The 24,217-nt window shown below is 42.4% G+C and overlaps 1 protein-coding gene across 10 annotated transcripts in view; it reads left to right on the forward strand.

Moving 5' to 3' along the window:
* Positions 1–24,217, forward strand: part of DLG2 (discs large MAGUK scaffold protein 2) — a 1,595,452-nt gene that overhangs the window by 895,948 nt on the left and 675,287 nt on the right. For 2 of the 10 annotated variants that reach the window (XM_019493586.2, XM_059722005.1), the window contains exon 1: positions 22,408–22,889. The exons of 6 other annotated variants lie outside the window; for them this stretch is intronic. In XM_019493586.2, the coding sequence (XP_019349131.1) occupies positions 22,572–22,889 (318 nt within the window). In that variant the 5' untranslated portion in view covers positions 22,408–22,571. Of the gene's footprint in view, positions 1–22,407; positions 22,890–24,217 lie in introns of those variants that run through there. 2 more of the 10 variants (XM_059722007.1, XM_059722011.1) reach the window with 1 other exon arrangement.

Below are 24,217 nucleotides of genomic sequence, written 5' to 3' on the forward strand. Positions count from 1 at the left end.
AAATGAAAAGTACCGTTCGTCCTCATCAGAACGGCTAATTGTGGATCTTTGGTTATCTCCAAGTTCAGAATGTATGTGTGCACGTGTGCGCGTGTGTAAATAATTAAGGTCTTTGGTATATGAGGTGTTAGTGGGTAGGCTTTTATTTTTGACATGTGAGTAGGTATTTAGTTTGGGGCTTTTTTTTTTAGCTTGGGAAATGGTTGGTTTTGGTTCCGGTAGGGGGAGCTGTGTGAGCAGTAGCAGAATTTACTTCTCTGACTTTGTCTCTGGTGAAAGTTCATTCTTGTGGCAGGGCCGTTTCCTAGGGCTGTGTGTAGATGAAACGAGGGGCATCTGTGCACGACACTTTAAAGTGGGTTAAACGCACCTCTTCAATGGTGTTTGCACGCGTAGGTGGTGTATTGCACAGTAATTCTAGCTGCTGTAGCAAATTCAGCTGTGTAATGCACCTTAAATAACTTGGGGCGCAGCAAACTAAAACTCCTCTGAGTTTTAGTTTGCTGTCCTACAGCCACGGAGCAAAGAACCAGGCTCTGTGTAGCTCAGGGGCTCTGCAAGAAGCCCATGCAGGCAGCCTGGCAGCAGGCTCTGCCCAAGATCTTTATTTTTTTTTTGGCCTCCTAAAGCGTGCCTGAGCTGCATGGGGGCCCAGTGCTTCCCTCCGTGGCTGCGGTGTCCCCCAGGACCACCCGAGTTGGGTGCTTGTGAGCAGGTGCTGCCTGGGGGCCCCCCACTGCTGCCACAGAGGGAAGTACCAGCCTCCCCCTGGAGCCCAGGGACCACTCTACCCGCTGGCAGCTCACCCTGCCACTGGAGAGGCAGGTAAGTTTGGGTGTGTGCACGACACAGGGGTTTAAAGGGCCCTACATTGAAGCAGTGTTTTTAAAAACCTACTGCTTCAATTTAGAGCCCCTGTTTTGTCTACACATGCCCTAGGAAGCCAGCATGGATGTTGGGCTGAGATTCCTGAGATATTTGATAATGCTGGTGTATATACATGTGTACACATAAGACACCTTTGAATCAAGGAATCTAGATTAGATTCCACAGAAGATCTCTTCTCCTCAGTTGGGAGGTTGACCTGCCAGGCTCTGGGCAGTTGCTATTGCTCAGCAGAGTGATGTACGAGTCAAAATGAGAATCTGATGTGAAATATGGAGCTGCTATCCATCTCTTGCAAACATGCAATATACTCGAAGTCACTGGGTACCATGAGACTACTAGTAATAGTGTCTGCAGGAATGCAGTGCAAATGTTTAACTTTGCTCAGTTTTATACCTGACCAATGATTGATCTAGCTTTTAGGATTGCCCTATAATTGTCACGGATAGCAACAAAATGTGTTTTGTGTTTGAAACACAATATATCAAAGTATTGTATGGAAAAATACTTAAATTTAATGTATTTAGGTATATATATATATATATCATGTAGAAACACTGTCAGCATCTTACATAGCTGGTGTGTACCTCCAGATATACATGTAATAACCCATTTGAAACATTGCAAAATTTACAGCACAGAAAATGAAAGAACCTCTTGAAGAATATGTTATATGGGTGCAATATAAAGAGTTTAGGTTCAAGTATTTATTTTGAAGTATTAATATTCTGTATTTTTATAGTTCTGGCAATTGAAGGCAGAATAGAAAACAAATTCACAGATGGAATAAATGGAGCTATAAAGATTGTGTGATAGCACTAGACTTAAGGACAGACTTTTATGGTGGATTATTAATGATTGATAGTTATTTTTCTTTTAGAAGGTAACATTCCCTTGCTTTAAATTTTAATGCTTTCCCTAATATAACTGACAGTCTCTAAGCTCTCTGCTCTCTTCCACTTGATACATTTTTTTTGCTTTGTGAGCTAGTTACACTCAAGAATGAAAACAAATTGTTCTTAATGGGCCACAGCCTATGTCCTATCTTAGAAATTATTGCAGTTTCTTATAAATTAATACATTATATGGTCATATCTCTTAAGAAGACCGACTGGTTTGAGACTGTTCTTCCATTCATATTTAGATGCTGTGCTGTGTTGTAGGTTATGCTCAGGTGAAGGGATTATAAATCAATATCTGATAATAAAGAAAATGTTTATAGCAATTTCTCTTAACTAATTGGGTCACATATGTTTATAACTCAGGTCATGAATTGTTATTCTATGTTTCCACATTTCTATGCTCATCTGGAAGTAGACACTACCACCCAGATATACAAAGGGACATAAGAACGGGCAAGCTCAGTCTCATCAAGACTCAATTTTTGTGTGTCCACCTCCAGCAGTGTAATTCCCAAAGTATAGTTAGTTGCCTGAGTTCTCTGTATAGTAAGTTGGGAGAGTTGACACACAGAAGTGATGTAGGGGAGATGAGATCCTGTACTTGGAGGTGTGAAAGTCTGAGAAATAGTGTGATATCTGCAATCCCACCTGTCTTCTGCAGTCAGGCATTGATCCATACCTCTGAGTGATGTGGCTATGTGAAGCTGAGATGCACAGCCTGAAAGCAGGGGGTGGAGCAGATGAGACTCCAAGGTTATGGTCCCCACTCCTTGGACTGCTTCTGTATTTTGCATGAAAGAGTCAATGCATAAAATACAGAAACAATAGACCCTTCTTAGGAATCTGCTCACAGGCAAGTGCCCTCATCAGCTGTGTGGTCAGACTCCCTCTTGCTGGCTTGTGCTCTTTTTCTTATATGTTTCTTCATAGTCCTGTGGAAAGAGGAGTAATAGAAAGTGGTCTCCTCCCAGCCTTTCCTTATAGCCTGGTGGCTTGGGTTCTCCTTTAGACAGTGGAAGTTTTGGGTTGAACTTTGCCAGGTGGAGGCGGGTATAGAAGCCAGGCCTCCTGTTCCCTGGGTGAGAGCTCTAACCTCTCAGATGATGTGTAAATCGGTTGGCATCATTCCTACCCTGTGTTTTTGAGAGAAAATGGTCATTGTTTTGTGCCTATTTAAGTGTTGCCAGATACTTGCTAGATATTTGCTAGATATAATCTGAGCATGCCTGTCTACTAAGGGACTTACATGCAGGGATACAATCATAGGGTTGGAAGGGACCTCAGGAGGTCATCTCATCCAACCCTCTGCTCAAAGCAGGACCAGCCCCAACTAGATGATTCCAGGCAAGGTTTTGTGTAGCTGGATCTTAAAAACCTCCAAGGATGGATAGTCCACAACCTCTCTGGGTAACCTATTCCAGTTTTTTACTACCCTCCTCATGAGAATTTTTTCCCTAATATCTAACCTAAACTTTCTTTGCTGCAAGTTGGCACCATTGCTCCTTGTTTTGTCATCTGTCACCACTGAGACCAATCTTGCTTCATCCTTCTTGCAACCACCCTTCAGGTAGTTGAAGGCTGCTATTAAATCCCCCCCTCAGTCTTCTCTTCTCCATGTACAGGAATCATAGGTGGGCTTGGGTGTGGGACGGGTACTGAGATGCTTGGGTAGGCCAAGGTGGTGGTGATACTTGGCATGTATGGTTCCACAGTTTTTGGCACCTGTTTTCTCCAATAATGTTAATTAAGCATCTACTGATCTTCAAGCACATAAGCAGTTGGGTGGAGTTTTTGCGGAGCACTTATCTGGATTTAGGTGCTTGAAGGGCAATTTAAGTGGAAATTAGTCACCTAATTGTTTCCTTGAATATGATTCAAAGGTGTTTCTATTTTGGACCAGGGAAAAGTCTTCGGAGAGCACCAAAACTTCTTAAAAGCCTTGACTTAGCTGACTAGTTAAAGAACCAAATATGCGTTGCTGAAATACAGACTGAGGGAAGATCATCGTTGTAGCAAGCCTGCGTGCATTACAAATGATTACTAAGGAAAATAATAAATGCTTAAAAGAAGCACTAGGCTGCATCACTAGAAAAGAAGGCAAAATCAAGACAATCTCAGGAAAATCTTTCAAATAGGAAGATCTATTTAACTGAGCAATAGCTTTCTAAGAAGAGCATTTGGGGTTGCACATCATTTATAAAAATCTTAGCACATAATCCATTTCATTGCTCATTTTTCAACATCTAATTTCTGGATCAGTCTTGTGCATTTTGACATCTCCTTTATGAATATAGACTATAGTGCTAAATGAGTAATCGAAAGATGGCTGCTGCTGCTTCAGTTCAGTCTTCTAGCTTTCTTTTGACTTTGAAGTGATCTTCTGGGTCTGTTCTCCATCTCACATTAGAAAGCCAAGTGTCAATGACTGGCAGCAAGAAGAAGAAAACCAGACTTGTTCCATGTCTAAATGTAATTTGGCTATTGGATGACATATTGCATCTCCATTTCCTTTTGTAAACTAATTTGCTTGCCGAATTATCTGATTATAGAAACAGGATTGCTGTTCTGAGCAGATAAGCAGCTGATCCGAAAGAAGTCACATTTAGTTGATTGAGTTTGCTTGCATGGGTGTTAGCACAACAGTAAGAGCTATTCTAAGAGTCTGAGTAAAGCGTGCGTTGTCTCCTCTCCTGCGGTTCCACTGTCAGGGCATCTCTTAGGGACAAAACAGAGTCAGGTGGCAGTGACCTGTCTGAAATGTCCGAGCAGCCTTTATAACAGGTTACGTTGCATGACACTTGAGCTGCCTGTTATATATGATTGCATCTTTTTTCTGATTTTGGGGTGTTCACATTTTTATTTGGACACGGGGTACATCATTCATAGATAGATTCAGAGATTGAAAGGCCGGAAGGGACCTTGGAAGATCATCGGGTCCAGCCCCCTGCACCAAGCAGGAAAGACAACTGGGGGTCAGGCGACCCTAGCAAGGTGACTGTCTACTCTCCTCTTGAGGATTTCCAGGGTAGGTGATTGCACCACCTCTGGAGGGAGCCTATTCCACAGCCTGGACACCCTGACTGTGAAGATGTTTTTCCTAATGTTGAGCCTGAGTCAATCTTCCAGGAGTTGTGGCCATTACTCCTGGTTTTCCCCTCGGGTGTCCTGGTGAACAGTTGCTCACCGAGCTCCTGATGTGCTCCCCTAGTGCAGTGGTAAGCTCCTACCAGGTCCTCTCTCAGCCTTGTCCTCAGGCTGAAGAGTCCCAGATCCCTCAGCCTTTCCTTGCATGGCTTGCTGTGTAAGAGTCTGATCATACGGGTGGCTCTTCTTTGGACTCTCTCAAGCTTGTACCTTTTGGAAGTACTAAAAGATGGCACAGTAACAACTGGTACTGCATCCTGTGTGCCATGCACAGTTATTCTTAGGCACTACATCACCATAGCAATGCGCTATAAGGGCAGAATGTGTTGCTACAGCGACGTAGCATCATGTGTATGTGCACCCAGGGAGAACAAAACAAACCCCAAATTTTGAGAAAAGCAGAAATGTTTTTCTTGGGGGGGGGAACAATAAAAGAAAAATACAGGGTTCAGTAAAAAAGTATTGACAATTTTTGACCAACTCTGTTCTGTATAGCCCCCATAATGGTTTCTAAGAGACTTCTCTCTTATTATTTTATAGATGTGGATAGAAGTGTGGCGCTGTTTATTATTGTAGTAACAGGAGAGAAAAACAGACTTCGTCACTCCTGTTTTGCTTTCTAGGGGATTTTTATTTAATAGGATCCTCATTGAGATTAGATTTCCAGATAGGAAAGCAGGCAGGGACAGATCTGGGGGGGGGGATTGCACTGGTGCACTTGGACCACCCCTTTCCCCTTTGATTCCTGCTCCACACAAAGCTTAAAGCCAACTGCTGGCAGCTGCAGGAGCATTTCTAATCAGGCAGTGCTGGAGGACTCACTTGATTTCATGGCTCATTATCATCTACCTGATCCCTTCTAAACTCTTCATTACACAGGTGTTAATGACCCTCTTTTTTTTTTAGGGATCTTGATGTTCCACCAATCCAGCTAGGCTTTGTTCTGTCATTCTGCTCTCTGTTAGCTGCTCTTGGGAATGAAGCTCCTATTTCACTGCCTAGAAGATTGTTTTTAATTCATTCCAATTCATTTATATTTTGCATCAATCTTAAATGGAATAATACACCCTTAGGCCCCTAGCATAATAAAGCTTCTAGTTTGTTTTTAACTGCAGAAAAATCTGTTGTTTTGATATGTGATGATGCACCTCACCATCTGCACCCCTCTTTTCAAAATTCTGGATCTGCCTGTGAAGTGGAGGAATATATGCAAAAAAAGTTGCGCTGACTTTTCATGTAGGAATGTGATGGAATCCAGTCAAGTTTTGCTCGCGTAAGAAGTGAGAAGGGTGGAATTAAAGTTGTGAGGGCTGCTAAGCATGGGTGGGAGGCTACACGAACGGTGTTCTCAAGATAAGCTGAAATGCCATATCCAAAATAACAGTATTTTCTCTTTAAGCAGCTGTGTGTGGTGGTTGGAGGTGGTGGAACTATTTAATCATCCTTTGTTTCCATAATAAACCCACTCGGTTTTTCCAGCCTTTTCACTTTCCTCCTGTTAACTGAATTCTTAATACAACTTTTTATTCACTTCCCTACTGTGTATGCACACATGAGCATGTCAGGTTGTCCTGATTTTTAAAAAAACTGCAAACACATGAAATTATCCCTTACAGTGAGTGGCCAATTTATCCCTTTGTGAATTTGGGCCTAACTTTGCAATGCTTTGAAATGGCAGCCTTTCTGTGCACAGCCTGCTTGTCTCCCACACTTCAGATGCATGGCCTGCTCATTTGTATGCAGCGGCTATAATTGTGATTTTCTCCAGACTTTTGCATGAGCTTTGTCCTCCCCATTCATAGCCTGTATCTTTCCCCACTGTTGCCTCCAACCTTCCTCTCTCAACATTGCATGGGATCTGCAACGCAGTCAGAGGCATGCTCATTTGAACCCCACTCGTACGGGGAAGCTCCTTGTATACAATCGCTCATATAATTTCTTACATTCTTAAAACCAAGAGACTGTTGAGATCCTTCAATCTGACAACCTCCTGTAGAACACAGGCCATAACATTTCATCCAGGGATTTCTACATCAAACACAAGTATTAGTTGTTCAGGAGATGCCCTACTTTAGGGGAAGAGGATGGAAAACTTCTAGGCTTGATTAAAAAAATTTAGAGTAGGAGAGAACTTGCATATATCTCTTTGCAACAGTAGCTGCACTATTACAAAAAAAAAAAAAGTACGGCACCATTTTGTATCTGAACTTGGTTGACTTCAACCAGAAATAATGAAGCCAACAGTGCTACTAGATGATACTAGATTGGATACCCATTAAATAAATTTACATGGATCATATAATCTTTTCTTAATTTTCCAGGAAAAATAAGCTAATGAGTATAGTCCCCTTAGATAAAAGTCACCAAGGGTGTATCCTTTAATTTTCTTGCCTCATGGCATATAAGAACAAAATTAATCAACCTACCCCAAGGGAGTTGTTACATATTACAGTTCATATGTGCTAAATCTGTGCAGTGTCATGCAGTACTAAAGTTAGTAAGAGACATGAGCACTCACACGGCAAGGTTTACAATGAGCTCTGATGATTTCTGACCTGCAGAACTAGATGGCCACTGAGCATGTGTTCCAGCTATAATTTTGGGCTCAGTCTTGCCACTGGATACATTTCCCAAGCCCCTCTACTGTTCTTTCTGGCCAGGCTGTCAATCAGGAGCCCCCAGCTCAAGGGTATCCACCCTTGTTACAGTGTCTTCAACCCCCTGCTTCCAGTGTCTGGGCAATTAATTGAGCTACACAAACACATGGGGACTGTGTAGCAGAGCAGACTAGGAAGGAGGAGCACGCAGAGGCAAATGTTGCTGGGTCTCCTCCAGCCCTGCCTGCCTGTGCTACCAGGTTGCCCCTGCAGAGGCTTTGCCAAGTGCATGCATTTGCATTGGGTCTTGCACTGGGTGCTTGGGCTGAGGGGCAATCTGAGCAGGTAGAAGGACTGACGTATCAGTAGAGGCTTCAGAGCCCTGAGACGTATGATGCACGTACATGGACACTCATGCACTGCACAACCCGACCACTGGGATGCTGCCCCCCGACACCTCACTGGTCCTCACCGCTCGAGGCCAGCTCCAGGCTCAGACTTCCAGCAGCTACCTGGTCAGCACATCGCCTTGCTGCGCCTCCCTGGGGAGTTCTCCACACTACTTCTCCACCCTACCACTGTGCCACCCTACCGTACCACCTCCCTGGGCAGTAGAGTTCTGGTAGGTGGATAGAGCATCCACGAGAGTTGAGGGGCTGGGAGCAGTGCACCCTGGGATACTGGACTACAAGATTGTGCTTGTATTATCTCCGTGGAGTGGTCAGATGATAACACAGATGACTTAACACTATCTTAGAATACTCCTTGCATGAAAATATGTAACTTTACAATGGTACGAGCACACCTGGCACATGTTTCCCTACTTGAATGCACGGATGCTTGGATTTTAATTGTGTTTAAGATGTGCAAAGTTTAACATGTAACAAGGCTCGAAGAGATTTACAGATGGTGCCTTTAAAAATATGATGTTTTGATATTTCTGTTGGGTGTTATTTTGAGCCACCTGGCTTGTTTGGAACCACAGCTCCACTTTGGCAAATGCTAGGTTGATTCATATCCTTTTCTGAACATACAAAGGGGGATTTCAGGTTTCTTTTAGTAAGAGATTCCTTTTGGGTCACTGAAATTGCTCAAATTCCAATCCTGTGGGTTTCTATGTGATACGTTATTCCTTTTTCTCCCCATGCAAATTATTCTAGGTTTTAAAAGACCATTTAATAATTGGAAAGATCTTGCTACAACTGACGCCTCAGTAGCATATTTTATGAACCTTATTCTCTTGCTATACTCCACAGGTCCACCCTCTGTATTACACAGTCCTTTCTATTTACTACTTATGACTGAGCAGTAATAAGAAAGCATTAGACCTATGTCAAATTACCTTATGATAATGCTATGTGCTTAAAATAAATAGCTTACCCAGAGAAGAAAGAGTATTTTACCCTGTGCTAATTAATTTGAGCCAGGTACTTACCATCTGAATTTTATTTTAGGCACAGTGGCTAAAGGCAGAGCGTTCTAATGGGTGTCACAACTAAAACAAATTGCCTGGCTTGGCTAATTTTTATTTTGTATTTGCTACCTGGGTTGCAAGCATTGGGATGTTGTTTCAGAAAGCCTGACTGTGCTATGCTGCCCTGTTTCTTTATGTTGCATTGCATGCGTCTTAACACAATGTGGAAGAACTAACCATGATGTCAATAACACTGCTAATTAATTTGTACCATGAATATCAAATCGGAATGTGTTTTATATAATTACTGGTTAGGTTATTCTCGAGAAAAGAAACACATTCTGACTGAATTTCTTTTCCAAAATTCAAGCATTGGCCATAGTAAATAACATATTGTTTTTCTAATTGAACACCGGAACGAAGGTAGTTCAAGGTACAGGAATGAGTTTGGGATGACTCTTTGCATTTAGCATTCTCTGTATGTAAAGATATAACTTGCATGTAACAATGTAGTCACAACATGGGGGGGAAAAGAGCATTGTGCCCAGTTCTGTTGTTCTCACCAGGCAAAACTAGTGAAGGAACAACTGAAAATTCTTGCAGGCAAACTAAGGAAGTATGGGCTAAATGAATGGACTGTAAGGTGGATAGAAAACTGGCTGGAGCATTGGGCTCAGAGGTTGGTAATCAATAGCTTGATGTCTAGTTGGCAGCTGGTATCATGTGGAGTGCCCCAGGGATTGATTCTGGGGTGGGTTTTGTTCAATGTCTTCATCAAGGATCTGGAAGATGGCATAGTGTTCACACTCAGCAAGTTTGCAGATGACACCAAGCTGGCAGAAGTAGTAGATATGCTGAAGGGTAGGGCTAGGATTCAGAGTGACCTTGACAAATTGGAGGATTAGGCCAAAAGAAATCTCCTGAGGTTCAACAAGGACAAGTGCAAAGTCCTGCACTTAGGACAGAACAATCCCATGCACTGGGACAGGCTGGGGGCTGACTGGCTGGGCAGCAGCTCTGCGGAAAAGGACTTGGGGGTTACAATGGACAATAAGGTAAGTATGAGCCAACAGTGTGTCCTTGTTATAAAGAAGGCTAACGGCATACTAGGCTGCATCAGTAAGAGTGCTGCCAGCAAGCCAAAAGAAGTGATTATTTCCCCCTATTCAGCACTGGTGAGGCCACATCTAGAGTAGTGTCCAGTTTTGGGGACTACAGAAAGGATGTGGACAAACTGGAGAGATTTCAGCGGAGAGCAGCAAAAATGGTGAGGAGGCCAGGACGCATGACTTTAGGAGAGGCTGAGGGAACTAGGCTTATTTTGTTTGGAAAAGAGAAGACTGAGAGGGGATTTAATAGCAGCCTTCAACTACCTGAAGGGTGGTTTGAAAGAGGATGGAGCTGGAGAGTTCTCAGTGGTGGCAGATGACAGAACAAGGAGCAATGGTGTCGAGTTGCAGCAAGGGAGGTTTAGGTTATCTATTAGGAAGAATTTTTCACGAGGAGGGTAGTAAAACACTGGAACAGGTTACCCAGAGAGGTGGTGGATGCTTCATCCTTGGATGTTTTCAAGACCCGGCTAGACAAAGCTTTGGCTGGGATGATGTAGTTGTGGTTGGACTAGATGATCTCCAGAGGTCCTTTCCAACCCTCATTTTCCATGATTCTATGATTCTAAAATGAGGCCTCATAATCAAGAGTATTAATGGATCCCAAGTTTGGCGGCTTGTTTAAACTAAGTCTGGAACATTCAGAATTTGGAAAAACAATGTGCACTGTTATTTTTTCTATAAAAGCAGTAGCACATAGTAATTAAGCTGTTGGGGAGGAGACTGGGAAGGAGGACATCTTTTTATGCATATAATTAGAGTGATTATTGCCATGAGATCCTTGATTCCTTACCGGCATCAAACCATTTACTCCAGGTGCATTGTGTTTGCAGACGTCTCCCTTTTTTTCCCAAAATCCAGGGCAAGATGGTCAGGAAGTCAGAGCAGTTTCATGGTTATGCCCATTTCAGCAGAGTTTTCTGTTGCATGAAGAAATTCATTGTCTGTTATGGATCACATTGTTGTAACAAATGTTATTGACATGTGTTGATAGCTGAAAAACTGTGCCAGTACTACCTATCTGCTCAAGCTATCTGAAAAACCATTAACTTTTACTTTCAGAGGCTGCCTTCTATTACTTATTAAAGAGACTGGTTTTGCAATTATTTTAATTTGAGTTTTCATTTGACTGGAATCCATTCAGTTAATGCATCATTCATAGTAACATAATTAAAATGTAAAGTTGTAATAATTCTATTGGAAGCTTTTTTATCATTACAGTACTTGAAAGAAAGCCTTTATACTCCTGGAGGCGCAAAATGAATGACAACTGTTTGAATCTTACAGTAGGCTGTGTCTGTAATAGATGAGTGATTATATGGCATGCAACATTGCTAGAGGAACTAGTTATTACATTCTTTTAAAATTCTACTGTCAGTTTAATAGAGCATCGCAAGTGAAACAGAACAATTTTAAAATTTTCTTAATTAAAAGAGAAAATGTTCTTAGGCAGAGCAGGGTTGTTCAACCCCTGGCCTGCGAAGCCATGTCATCCAGCCTGTGGGGTTCTCCATAAGTCTGGAAATTTGGCAGCAGGGGAACAATGGCAATTAACACTGCCCCCACTCGCCTGTCACCAAATTTCCAAGTACCACACAGGTGGATTGGTCTGGGCCAGGCAGGCTCTGTACAGAAGGATTGGGCCCTGGCCAAGCTGGCCCAGTGCAAAGGAATTGGGTCCAAAAATTGAGTCCAGTCTGCAAGCTGACCTTGTACCACTCATCTGGAGTGAAAAGGTTGAGCCCTGCTGATGTAGAGTACCATCAGCAGAATGCCCTGAAAGCTCACTATTGAAAAACTCTTTGTCAATTGTTGCTATATTTGCTTCTTAAGTATAGGAAGTGGGAAAGAAATCATATTTACTTCTGATGTGGAATTATAGTTATTAGCTAATGTAGGTTTCTTAATAGGAACTAGAGTATCTGGTTGTGAGATATTAAGTTATCACAAATAATTGTAGATATATTTGAAACACTACCTGTGGCTCAGAGATTTGCCCCTGTTAGTTAGTGAAAGTCAGTAGCTATGCTAATGAAGAGGCATAGCAAGCCACCTACTTCCCATAGTCTAGTTATAGTAGGAACACTCTAGATAAGCATCTGGTTGAGGAGGGTAGGGGAAGGGGAGCATCTATCCATGCATGTTGCATACCATTGATCAAGCTAAAAATACAGTAGAACTAATACCCGGTCATTGTACAGATACAATTTGGTACATGGGCAACTGGTTCCTCCTGAGTCAGGGGGGGCACTTACTCCCCCAGCAGCCAGTCAGCGACTGGGTGGGGTCTTCTGCAGCCAATCGCGCCAACTGCGGGGGGTTACCCCACAGCTGATTGCACTGGTCCAGAAGTGCCAGTGGCACACCACTGGCACTTCTGAGCCTGTGCGATCAATCACAGGGGAACCCCCCCCTCCCCAGTGAGCATGATCAGCCGTGGGGGGACCACAGGGATCGCTTCTCCTGGTGTCCCCACTTCCTGGCCGGCGTTCTTGGGGGGGGGGGGCTCCAGTGCTCTCACCTGCCCCCATTGCCTGCCACCTAAGCAGGGAACACTGGCTGTCAGGGGTGCACCGGCGCTCTCAGGTGGTGTACGTATACCCCGTGTACTCCCTATGTGTTGCCACTGATTCGGTATAACCAGGAAACCAAGCAACTCAGAAGCGCATGTCACTTTTTCTCCTTTTGCAGTTCCCCCTTCCCTCCAATTTTTAAAAGACTCTGAGGAAAAGATGATTTGAAGAATATCATAGTTGTCTTATTTCGGATAAGGAGTATGGAAGTAAACTCTGAAACTGTAGATTCCTGGTAGAAAACCCATGGCTAGCAGCCCCTGGGCTGGCCCTACGTCTGGCGTTTCCCTCGGCCCTCTGAATGCTTCCCTTCACGTGCAAGGTCTTGTGGCTGTATCTGTTCTGTCAGGGTATCACATTGTTCTCTCACACCTAGACAAGACCTTGGACAACTCTACTTTCCTAGGTCATCTGACTGGACTCTACCCATTTTCCTTCTCTTCCAAAGTTTGAACAGTGGGCAAAAAACCTGATTAAAATGAAAGATTTTCATTTTCAACAGTAAAAACAATGAAGAAAAAGAGGGTTTCACATACATCTATCATCGTACACGCATCATACACAGCTATTTTATCTAAGTTAGGCAAGTCTAACTTCTGTGACAAGAGAATAAAGTTAGGATGCCTGCCAAGACACCCTGTGGGTGGAAGACTTACCTAATGGCTGAGTCCTTGATTACTGGCTTTCCTAACTTTATGCTCCCTAACCCAATGAAGTTTTGTTTGCTTCACATCTTTGAATTTTGCGGTTGTGAAGAAGGAACGAGCACCCAGGCAAAGTGATTTTTTTTCAGTTTTTTGAGAGAGGATTCTTTTGAATTCTTTAAAATTACTTCCCTCCGCCCACTCCCTTTGCTGCCAACCGCACCTGGCAAAAGCCTTACAGCAAAGATTTTCTACCATAAATAGAATGATCTAAGAATGAAAACTTTGCTTCTCATCCTCCACACAGTAAAACTATTATTTTCACATATACTTTTAACATCCCCAGAAGAGAACAGAGGTGGACTCTGTGAGCTACAATGGGCTTTGCTATTGCCAAACTAAGTAACATGGAGAATAGAGTACAAAGCCAGAATGTAGGTGACCTGGGGGAGAGACTGAATGGAGCAGTCTTGCATTGGAAGGGGAGGGACTAAAGGTCAAATAGACTATTGGTATCTGTAATTTGTAGGCTTGCAGCATTTTAATTCTGAACAAATTTAAGCAATATAACTAGAATATGCTCTGTCTCCCCTGTGGGAGTGTAGTGTATTTACACACTATCCACAGGCTTTACTGACCTGGAGTCCACATGATCACATGCAGGGATGTCCCTGACCGGCAAGGAAGTGCATTAGATTATCTTTTAATCACTAAATTCTATATTCTGTGATATATATGGACAGGAAACTGATACATTTAATGAAGCATTCTGCACCACAGACCAGCTTGATTTGACATGATTGACTTTGACTTAATCATTCTCATTAGAGCTTTCTTTTTTTAGCCATCAACACAACTATCCTCCATTTCTCTTATAGTGTTTGGATTTCTAAATTGTTGTCATTATGTTTAGCCTTAGGGCATGTAGCCAGTTCTCTGCTAATGGGCACATATATATGTTGTGCTTCCTGCAGCTTTTGGTCTTCATAGAAATCAACAGAAGTACCCTGAGAGCCCAATGACCTTGAGCAGCAGGGAGATGTTGCATGCATTTTCTGCATGCATGAAATTGCTCTGTGCCACTGTTTTCTGTATGACACCTTTAAAACCAGAGGCCTGTTACCTTTGGGAGGTCACAAAGGATTCTGTGACTTACAGTAAGTGCAAAGGTCTCTTGTGAAGGCCTTCAGCAAAACATCCGGGTTGGCTGTCCAAGCCATAAAATCTGTCAACCCAGATCGTTTTTGGCTACACTAGAGTAGTCAGTCTAGTGTTTTTCTGCACCTCCTTTTTTCCGATGCACACATAGGAAGGCTGGATTAGAACCCCAATCCTGCACCAAAACCATAGGTCTTCACTTGTACTTTGAGGTCTCTAGCTTAAAGGAAACTAAGACCTAAAGAGACCAAATGATTTCCCCAGGCACCTGGAAAAAGTATGGCAGAGCAAAGAATTGGGCCTGGATTATTGGCCCCTCAGTCCAATGCTCATTTACAAACTGACCTTCCGGTCGCTTTTTGCATTTTGGACAGTTGTATTATGAACTTCTTTTGCTTTAGAAAAAAATGCATTTGTAGGAGGGGACCAGGAGGGGAGTGTAATTGGCTGACTGAGTTGGTATCATCCTAATTACTGCTCTTGTTGTTTCTTCTGTCAAAATATTTTTAGAAGCTGCAGAACCAAAAAAAAAAAAAAAAAAAATGCTGCAAATATCTCTTCTTAAGCTGTGGTGCGGCATTTATTGAGCTTCCTGCATTTGGCATTTTTATGGTTACATAACATTGCACTCTTGGTTGGAGGGAAAAATCTGTTACTACATCTAAATCATCTCGCAGGCTCCTAGTTTCCCTTTCAGAGCTCTGTTAATAATTTTTGTTTTCCCATATGCACTTTTTGTATCCCACATGCATATTTTTGCCCTAAGCAAACTCTTCTCTGCATTTTATTTTTGGTGTATGTAAGCACTGCTGTAACCCAACTATAGTTGTCTGCACTGGTCAATTATCAACTGAATATATTCACTCCATCTTTACTGCATTAACATCTTTAAAACAAAATTAGCGATAATTCCCCTGCTGCTAGCATTGGGTCAAACCCAGTTCATTATAATGTATTGTACAATATACATTACTGCACTGCATGCCAGTTGTTTTTTATTGAATCAGCAGGATACTTGGGCACATGTACTTGAACAGTGTGATAATCCAAGTTCTGCCAGAAATATGTCATCCGATATTTAATATAGTGGATAAATTGCATTGATAAAATTGGATTATCTCTAATTAGCAGATCTGTTTTGCTCAGTGATCTAGTAGCCAGTAGTATGGGCACATTTATGTATTCTGGAGTTCTTACTTCAAATATGCAATGACAAATTTCAACTTTCGGTGGGATATGGGGGGAGATGACGGGGCACAGATTAATTTAAATAGTGCTGTAATGTAGACAAGCAAACAACCCCCCCCCCACAGTTTTTGAAAAAGTTTAGCAATGGCACAGAAGCTGACAATACGTACCAAACAAGGTGTTCATTAAGGGAACCACAGGCTTTTTAAACATAGCCTTTGCAGTCTGTAATATAAGAAGTTATCTCAGATATATTGTATTACTGTTCATTAGTAACAATTACATATGAGAGGCATTTGCAGTTGGAGGGCTGAGGTGCAGCTGTGAGGCTAAAATCCCACATAATCCTTTAAATTGCAGAGTTTATGTATTTAATATATGTCAACTCTCTTAATACCACTCCTGAGGATGCATTTGTTTTTAGCTATGTTAACTCTAGACCAGCTTCTAAATGCTTTTGGCAATAAGGTATAAATGATGGACTTAACAAGGGAAATTATGCAGGCTAGAAAGCTGAAACAGCACAGCGAACCACATAGGAAGTTGGGTAATTTGCCACGTAGCACCTAGCAGATGACCAAAAAAAGACAACCAAAACAGGGGTCAAATTCTAATCTGGTGCAGGTAGTTGGAAAATCCTCAGTAACTGCAAAATGGGAAGAATTAGATCAGAATTTGGCCGGGGTTGTGGTTTTTCATTTGTAAAAGCATCCCTTACTAAATTGATGCCTCTGAAATAGATGCTGGCAGTGTCCTAGTGCAAAGGCAGCCCCTCTGGGAATGATGCGATAACAATCTGGATTTTCTTTCTGAAGACCTGGGGTTTAGGGGAGACATTACCCTTGAGCAGGGGTGCTCAGCCTTCTCCTGAGGAGCCATACTATCTGGCCCACAGGGCTCCCCACAGGTCAGGAAATTTGGCAGTGAGGGAGTGATGGCAATTAATACCTCCACCCTTCCCTGCTACTAAATCCCCAACACCAAGCCCCACATAGCCAGATTGGGGCTGGGTCATGTCCCCTCCTCCCTTTGTAGCTAGATTGGGACTTGCCCATGCCCTCTTCTCCCCTCACAGCTGGATCAGAGCTGGGCCATGCCTCTTCCTGCCTTTGTAGCTGGATTGAGGCCAGGCCATGCCCTGTCCTCTCCCCTCTGTGGCTGGATGGGGGCTGGGTCTGGCCCCCTCCCCTGTGCTGGGCCGGGTCAAGCCCTCTCTGCATCCCCCACCACAGGACTAGGTTGGGGCTGAGTTGAGCCTCCTTTCCACTCCACAAGAGCAGGCTGCTCCCCACCCCATGCCCCCCGCAGGACCATATGGGGTTTAGCTGCAACCACCCTAGTACCAGATCAGGACCACAGGCAAGATTTGGCCCGTGGATGGACCAAGCACTAGCCACCCAACCTGCTGGCTAAAAACTTTGAGCACCAGGCAAAAGCAGATGTTTGGGCAGCTTGCACAATTTTTACTTTCCATGCCCAAGTAACAAATGGAAAGAATAATTTTGGCTCTGAGTATATTTTTTCTGGGTATGCCAGTGGCTAGCCTGAAGATCCATATGGGCCAGGTTTTAAATGACAGCTTTCATTTTTACACTGGCAGTTTAGCAGTAAGAGTCTATCTAAATGAAGATGTTATTGGTTAAGTAGCCTAAACTGAACCTGCAAAAGTACAGAGGTACCTCTACAAAGAGGACCGTAAAGGTTTAGAATTTATGTTTTAAACTGGCTTTGAACATTTGTTGTGAAAACAGGTTGAATAAAATTGTTTATGTGAACTGTCAGAGGGGTATTAGGATTGTGGAGTGTGGTCCTGTCAGGGAAATACAAAACATAGAAAGAAGGTCTTCTCAGCTGCCAGTTTGTGCAGCAGGATATGGCACGACCTACATCACAAGCAACAACCAGGTGTATGGTAGGCTTTAAATCTGACATGCAAACCACTACTTTCTTTTCCTTTTGTAATGTGTTTGGTACTGGTAAAGGCAGGTTAAAGTTGATAGGGTAGTAGACAGCAATTACTTTCCTTATGGGATGTGAATTTTGGGGGAAAAATGTCTGCTAGAGACCATATTTTCTTGCATACAGTGTACACCTTCCCCCTAAAGTGAGCCTCCCCACACAGTTGGGTTTCATGTATTTAGTGGGGAATCAGTTTTCTTCACTGGAAAAGAAACCTTCCTGGAGACACTTGGAGACACTACATGCCATGCCCCTGCCAAGACGTGTGGAGTCCTATGTTAACCTTGTGATATGGAAACAACCCTTTATTTACTGGAATGTGTTAAAAATGACTTATGGTAAAGAATTGGCAGTCTTGCCCTTGCAAGGGTTTGGGGCCTACGTTGTGTGACACAGAGTTAGTCTTCCTAAGTGTCCAGGAGGTGGCATCCCAGGAGACAGTCTGAATGAGGCAGCAGGCTGCAACAACTTTCTGGCACATCAGAAAGTTCCTTTTGCTTGCTCACTTATCCACACTTCCTGGACACTCAGTGTTTCCAGGAGGACTTAGTTTATGTCTCACAGTGAGCCATGGCTCTGGAAAGAATCTGCCTTCCAAAAACAAGGTGTGTGTTTCATTTGGGAGGTGTGGTATACAAGAAATAACAATTGTTTCATCTTCTGGCATGGCTATAATCTTCTGTGAATTTGTGAATAAATTAATGCCAGAGTGCTTTATAGTATAGTCTGGTACAAGGCACCTTGAGCCAGCAGTACATGCTTGACCCTAACAGTGCTATTGATTAAAAGCTTAGAGTGCATTTTGAATGAAGGAGACATAGTTTCATAGTTTATAGGGTTGGAAGGGACCTGAGCAGATCATCAAGTCGACTCCTCCAAGTCAGACCTTGAAAACTACATTCATACAAGGAGATGTTCATAAACTGGGTTATAGATACTTTCTTATTCTCTTGCTCCAGCACAGCCATCTTCATGTATTTACATATATCCTCAGTAGGAAAATGTTCATCCCATTGGTAGTTGAGCACCCTAGACAGCTTTAGAGTGAGTTGAGGAAGAGAGAGGAATTCTGGTTCCATGGTTAACTTGAGATGCTTGGATCAATCCCATACTCTGCCACTGATTTCCCATGTGACCTCGAGTAAGTCATGTAGCTTCAGTTCCCCATCTGTAAAATGGGCATACTGGTACTTTCCTACCCTGCAGGATGCTGTGAGGCAGTTGGACAGTAAAGTAATGGGGGTTATATAACTAATAGGGATAAATAGCATTTGTCACTGAAAAGAAAAACAGAGGTACTCCAAAATAAGTGCAGTGGAACACCTTTTTGGGGTATCATTTTATTAAGGAAATCAATAACATTGACTGCTCAGGAAACAGATCCAGGAATGGGGTAAAGAGGATGTAGCTTCCCCCACACCAAATACATACTTCATTAGTACTGCACATGCATGGTCAGTTCTGAGCTCACTGCCTGGTCTGTGTGGGCTTCTGCTGGATCTCTGCATGGGCAGCGAGCTGTGAGCTCACCAGCTGATTGGGGTGAGGTCTGGCTGGAGCCCCTGCTTTAACGTGACTCTAGAGCCCAGAAAGTGACCACTGCTTCTGCTTGAACTTCTCCTCTCTTGCCCTCACCATCAAATTCAGCAGCAGGTGAAAGGAAAGGACAAGTGGAAGCAGCAGTGCACACCCCTGGGTTAAGCACAGACTGTCAAAAAGCCTGAGGGTGAATCGATTCAATCTTTACAGGTTAGTCGCAGCTACATAGATTGAACCAATAAGCAAGTGATCAGACATTCCCTTTTGATTCTGGAAATGCAGCCACATGCCTGCAGTGGCTTAGGCCAGAACCCAGGGGGCGTTGGAGCATGCCTCCCTGCTGAGCTGGGGCAGACACCCTGGGCCAAGCTAGCCTGCCCACCCTGCAATGCCGGGTTTGCAGGGGAGGTGCAAAGCATCCTGGGATGCTGGGGGACCAATTTAATTTGAATTTGGAGGAGATCTGGGACAGAAGTTCAATAAGCCATTTTAACCTAAATTAGTGAAGTCTGATACTGCATCCATCCACGTTTAGCTTAAGCCGGTTTGGGCCATTTTGAAAGCAATTTATGTGCACTGAACTTCTGTTGTGTTACAAATTTGAACAAATTTCCTATCCCCCTTACTAGTTTATGTGTAATTTCTGTTCCTAGCCATGAAAGCCGGGGCTTTCGCCAGATCCTGTGCTGAGAGCTCATGTCCAGCAAAGGGGAGAACAGTCACGCCACTGCACCCTTCTGGATCTGCTCCTGGCTGTCACATTTGTCTCAGGATAATTGTGCCTGTATTACTTTACACTACTGGTGTCTTCTTTGTATACAATACACTGCATATATTCTACTCTGACTATGGGAAAGGGAGTTTGTTTTTTTCCTCTTACTTTTCCTTTCTCTGAACAAAGTTGGCAGCTGAAAACACAAGTGACTGCTCTTTAATCTCTGACAAAAAATCTTGTGTCTCCTTTTTATAAATTTTATTTTATTTTACTCCCTTTTTTCCACACACACTTCTGTTCTCTCAGCTCTGTCAGGACAGAGAGTACTTCTGTGATTATTACTTATGAAGTGCCAGCCTAAGCCAAATCCAAGGAAGCTAGCTTGGGTTCTGGAATCGCCATAGCCATATTAGCATGGCACTCTGCCCAGGCTAATTGACCTGTTTAACACTGCTAATGCAGCGCTACACATTGCTGTAGTGTCACGCATATAAGCCCCATTCCTCCCCTTCCCGAGGTTTAAAAATGGCCACTGGAGTACTTTTAAGTAAAGCTGATTGAATGAGCTTTAGTTAAAATGTCCTGCGGCTATTTTTGAATGTGTGGGGGCTTAATACACAGAACATTGTGGTGTTTTAATTAGAGCGGCTCTCCAGGAATCACCGTAATTAAAATGCCTTCCCTCCTCTGAGCACCGTATATAGGCACCCTTAGTTTCCAGCACCTGAACTATTTTGGGGATCTCTACATAAAATTGTGCGGTGTAGACAAACCCTCAGCGAGCTGTTTCCTGGGCTCTAAAAGAGCAGACTGAGAAACATTGCCTTAAATTCCTACTATGCACATATGCAGCTTTCTGTGGAGCATAACTGAGGTCAACATACCTATCCCAGTTTGCCAAGGCTGATAATAGTATCCATTGAGTTTACATGTGTGCATAAAAGTTCCCCAAAGCAAGATTCTGGAGGGTTCTAGCTAGGCTTGCATCCTTTCTCATGGGACAACTGCACTTAAACAGGGAGCACTCTAATGCTAGCCTTTAAGCTACAGGTTGTGTCATCTTTGAAGATAGAATTATTTTTTTCTAATTTAAGAGCAGTGATACCAATTTTTACTGAAGCATTACTGCCCGGCTGTATCAAAGTGTACTGACAAAGGTCTAAGCTCTGAGCGACTGAGGTTAGGAATTGGGGAGGAATAGAAATTAATTTAAAAAAATCAGTTTGATCCATTAATCTGTTCTCAGTCGAAATCCTATTTGCAGATAGTCATGGTCTTATGTGTGACTATTTACTTGTGAATTTATGGCTATTTTTTGAAATGTTAAAACTGCTCGTGTGTCACTTATGAACTGGGTAAGTTTGCTTTATCTTGTAGTGAGAGACTAATGAAGAATTTTAAAGTGCTGTGTGTTGCAATGAAAGCATCCTGTGATACAGTTCAGTATTAGCCACCAAAATAAAAAAAGGTTGGTGATCTTTGTGGGGGTGAAAAAGAGGGAAAGAAGAAAGGAATCAAGAGATAGCGTAAAATTTTCAATTACTCAGCTCCCATTTTTTAAAGGGACTCGGCGCTTGGGAGTCCAAATTCTGTTGACTTCATTTAGCTTTATACACCTAATTTCCCTAATGATATGAAAATAGACTTTGGTACATTGGAAATTTTTACCTCCGATTTCCCATTTTTGTACTGGTTCAAGCCCTTGATTTACACATTTCTGAGTGAAAAGCAAACTGAGTTGAAATGACTTCCAAAGAAGGATACACTATAACTTAGGAAGATGAGACTACCACAGCAAAAAGTTAGAATTGATTTAAAAATAATGCTTAATGAGGATCTAAAAGGCATTCAGAAGCAGGAAAGGAGAAGAACCATTCTCATTTCTTTTCTGTCCTAGCCCTCGCCTCAAATATCACTTTGGTTATAGAATCCTTATCCAGAAATGGTATATTCATATATTCGAATGTGTGGTGATAAAGAGATGTGCATGTTTTGCATATTTTCCTAAGAGGTGGTAGTTCAAACTTTGCATTTTAACCTGTGCCTTGTTGTGTGTGTCTGTGGGTTTCGGTACATTTTAAATTGTGTCTTGTGGTTCACCAGTTAATGTAGACAATATTCCCAAACTCATTTTGTTGATAAGATAGTTGTAGTTTTCCGCCTGCTGTCTTATATAGATTACAGAGATCTTATGGTCTTTTTTTACTTGTCGAGAGAGAGAGACAGAAAGAGAGAGAGGTTTTTTTGTTTTTTTTTCAATGGCTTGTGGTTATTTACTGTTTGCTTTTGCATAGCTCTTTTATTTCCAGAGGGAAGCATCTGACTAGTAAAGCTTATGAGCATATCTGCTTCAGCAGGCTGCCTGGATCTTGTCTCCATATGAACCAGGAAAGGGCTAAATTGGACTGAAAATTGCTGGACTGTTTTTCTGCTATGGTTTGTCATCCAAAAAGGAGTTTGTAACAGAGTATACAGTCTTGTAGCCCAGCTGTGTAGAGCATTGATTGCTTCTGCCTGGAGCAGGGATGCTGTCAAGTTGCTCTGTGAGTTGAGTCATCTATTGACAAAGAGCTACCAGCCAGCAGATAATGCTGTGCAGCTCTGCTCTCCCTGCTCCCACGATGCACTGCTTATAGCAGCTGTCAAAGGTACTGAAGGGGCCACAGAAAAGGACTTTACATCTGCTAAGAAGAGAAAAGCTTTTATCAAAACTGGCCAAGGGAAACACTAGACATCAGTCCAACATGAATGCATACCTTACTAAGCAACACAGCTGCTGCAGGGGGTCTGATGGGCTGGATGCTGGCAGAAGTGTGCCTACACAGATGAGGGATGCCCACTGCGCCTGTGGTTGGCAACAGCACCCTCAGGGGCTGTACTGTAATTCTCAGACCGTTCCCTCTGCGGGACCCGTGGGTCCAACTCAGAACAGGACTAAGTGTGCCACTTTGTGGGACAGTGTGCGGAAGAGCCCCCATAAAACTCTGGCTAAGACAAAGGGGACCACAGGGGAGTGGTGGTCAGAATGCACCTGTCCCCATGGCTGGTACAACCCAGTGCAGGTGAGCCTATTCTTCTAAGTCAGAAAAAGTCAAATGGAAGATAAAATAGGGTTTGGTATTGTGGGCAACTTTTTTTTTTTCATGCTAGATCTTGATTGTTGTTTAATGATGCCTTCTGGAGGGTTTTATGCAAGAGCAAGCTGTCAATTTTTAATGTCTGTCATTTGAATCCTGATTCTGTGTGGCCTGTGTAAACCTAAGGATGCTCTGAGCAGAGTTTCCTCTTTTGTGATGCATTGTCTTTCTGCTTGCAGGTTCTCTAGACTTCCTCTTACATTGTGTTGTGTTAGAAGGATGATCTGTTTAGCCTTTCTGTGCCTTCTCAAGTACTGTATTTTGCAGGGTTTCTTAGAGAGTTTGTTTTCATGTGCTTTATTAAGTGAAGATGTGTTCTTTTTTTTAGTAGGGGAAAAATATTAAATGCTTAAAAATGAAAACAGAAGGACTTATTGCTCCCCCCCCCCTTGCAAAAGATATATAAATATTTTAAGGAGATACGCAAGTTTTCTTTTGCTTTTGTATAAACTGAATTTTAAAAAATGTCAAACGAGTTAATTAAAATAATTCTGTGTGTAGAATCTGTACAGATACTTGGAAGCAGTTTTAAATTATGGTAAGAATGATTGCACTCAAGATAACCAAGTATTGTACAATGACAATCACAGTGACAGTCATATAGTGGCTAATATTAAAAAGCTTTAACAGTTTCTTTGTTTTCACCTTCCAGTGAGATGTTTTAGTCTCACTCAAAAGCCTTTGCCTTTACAGCAACATGAAGCTTTCATTTCTTTTTCTTTTTTTAAATTTCACTCAGTAGGAAAACCAGCATGCACTTTAAAATGAAATTCTCTATCCGTTATTGGTATAGTGTGCAGTATAATTTAACTGGCCTTAAATAACACTGCACAAATATGCCCTGTTTGCAGGATAAATCAATTCTCTGATGGAAAAGGTTTTAATGCTTTTTTACAGAACAGAAAAGCAGTAAACACCAGGACTTCAGAAAGTATCTGCACTTGATCTTGTCTGGTGATCCACAAAGTGCTGCATTTTTTGCTGGAATTGATTTTGTTATTTTAGTTCTAAAAACATTTTGCATCATAGGAGTAAAATTGTGTTTGAGTCCTTTCTTGCAGTGCCCCCAGAAACTCACATGGTTATCTCATAATATATTGAATATTCCTCTCTCAGAAATGTAATTATCCAATATTTATATAAATGTCACCTGCCCAAATGAGGATAACACTAACAATTATTTTGAAAACTCCAACTGTTAGTCAGTGCCCTTAATTTTTTTGGAAATAAATGTGTTGCAGCGAGGAAAGGAA

Source organism: Alligator mississippiensis, chromosome 1 (assembly GCF_030867095.1).
Source record: "Alligator mississippiensis isolate rAllMis1 chromosome 1, rAllMis1, whole genome shotgun sequence".
Lineage (NCBI taxonomy): Eukaryota > Metazoa > Chordata > Crocodylia > Alligatoridae > Alligator > Alligator mississippiensis.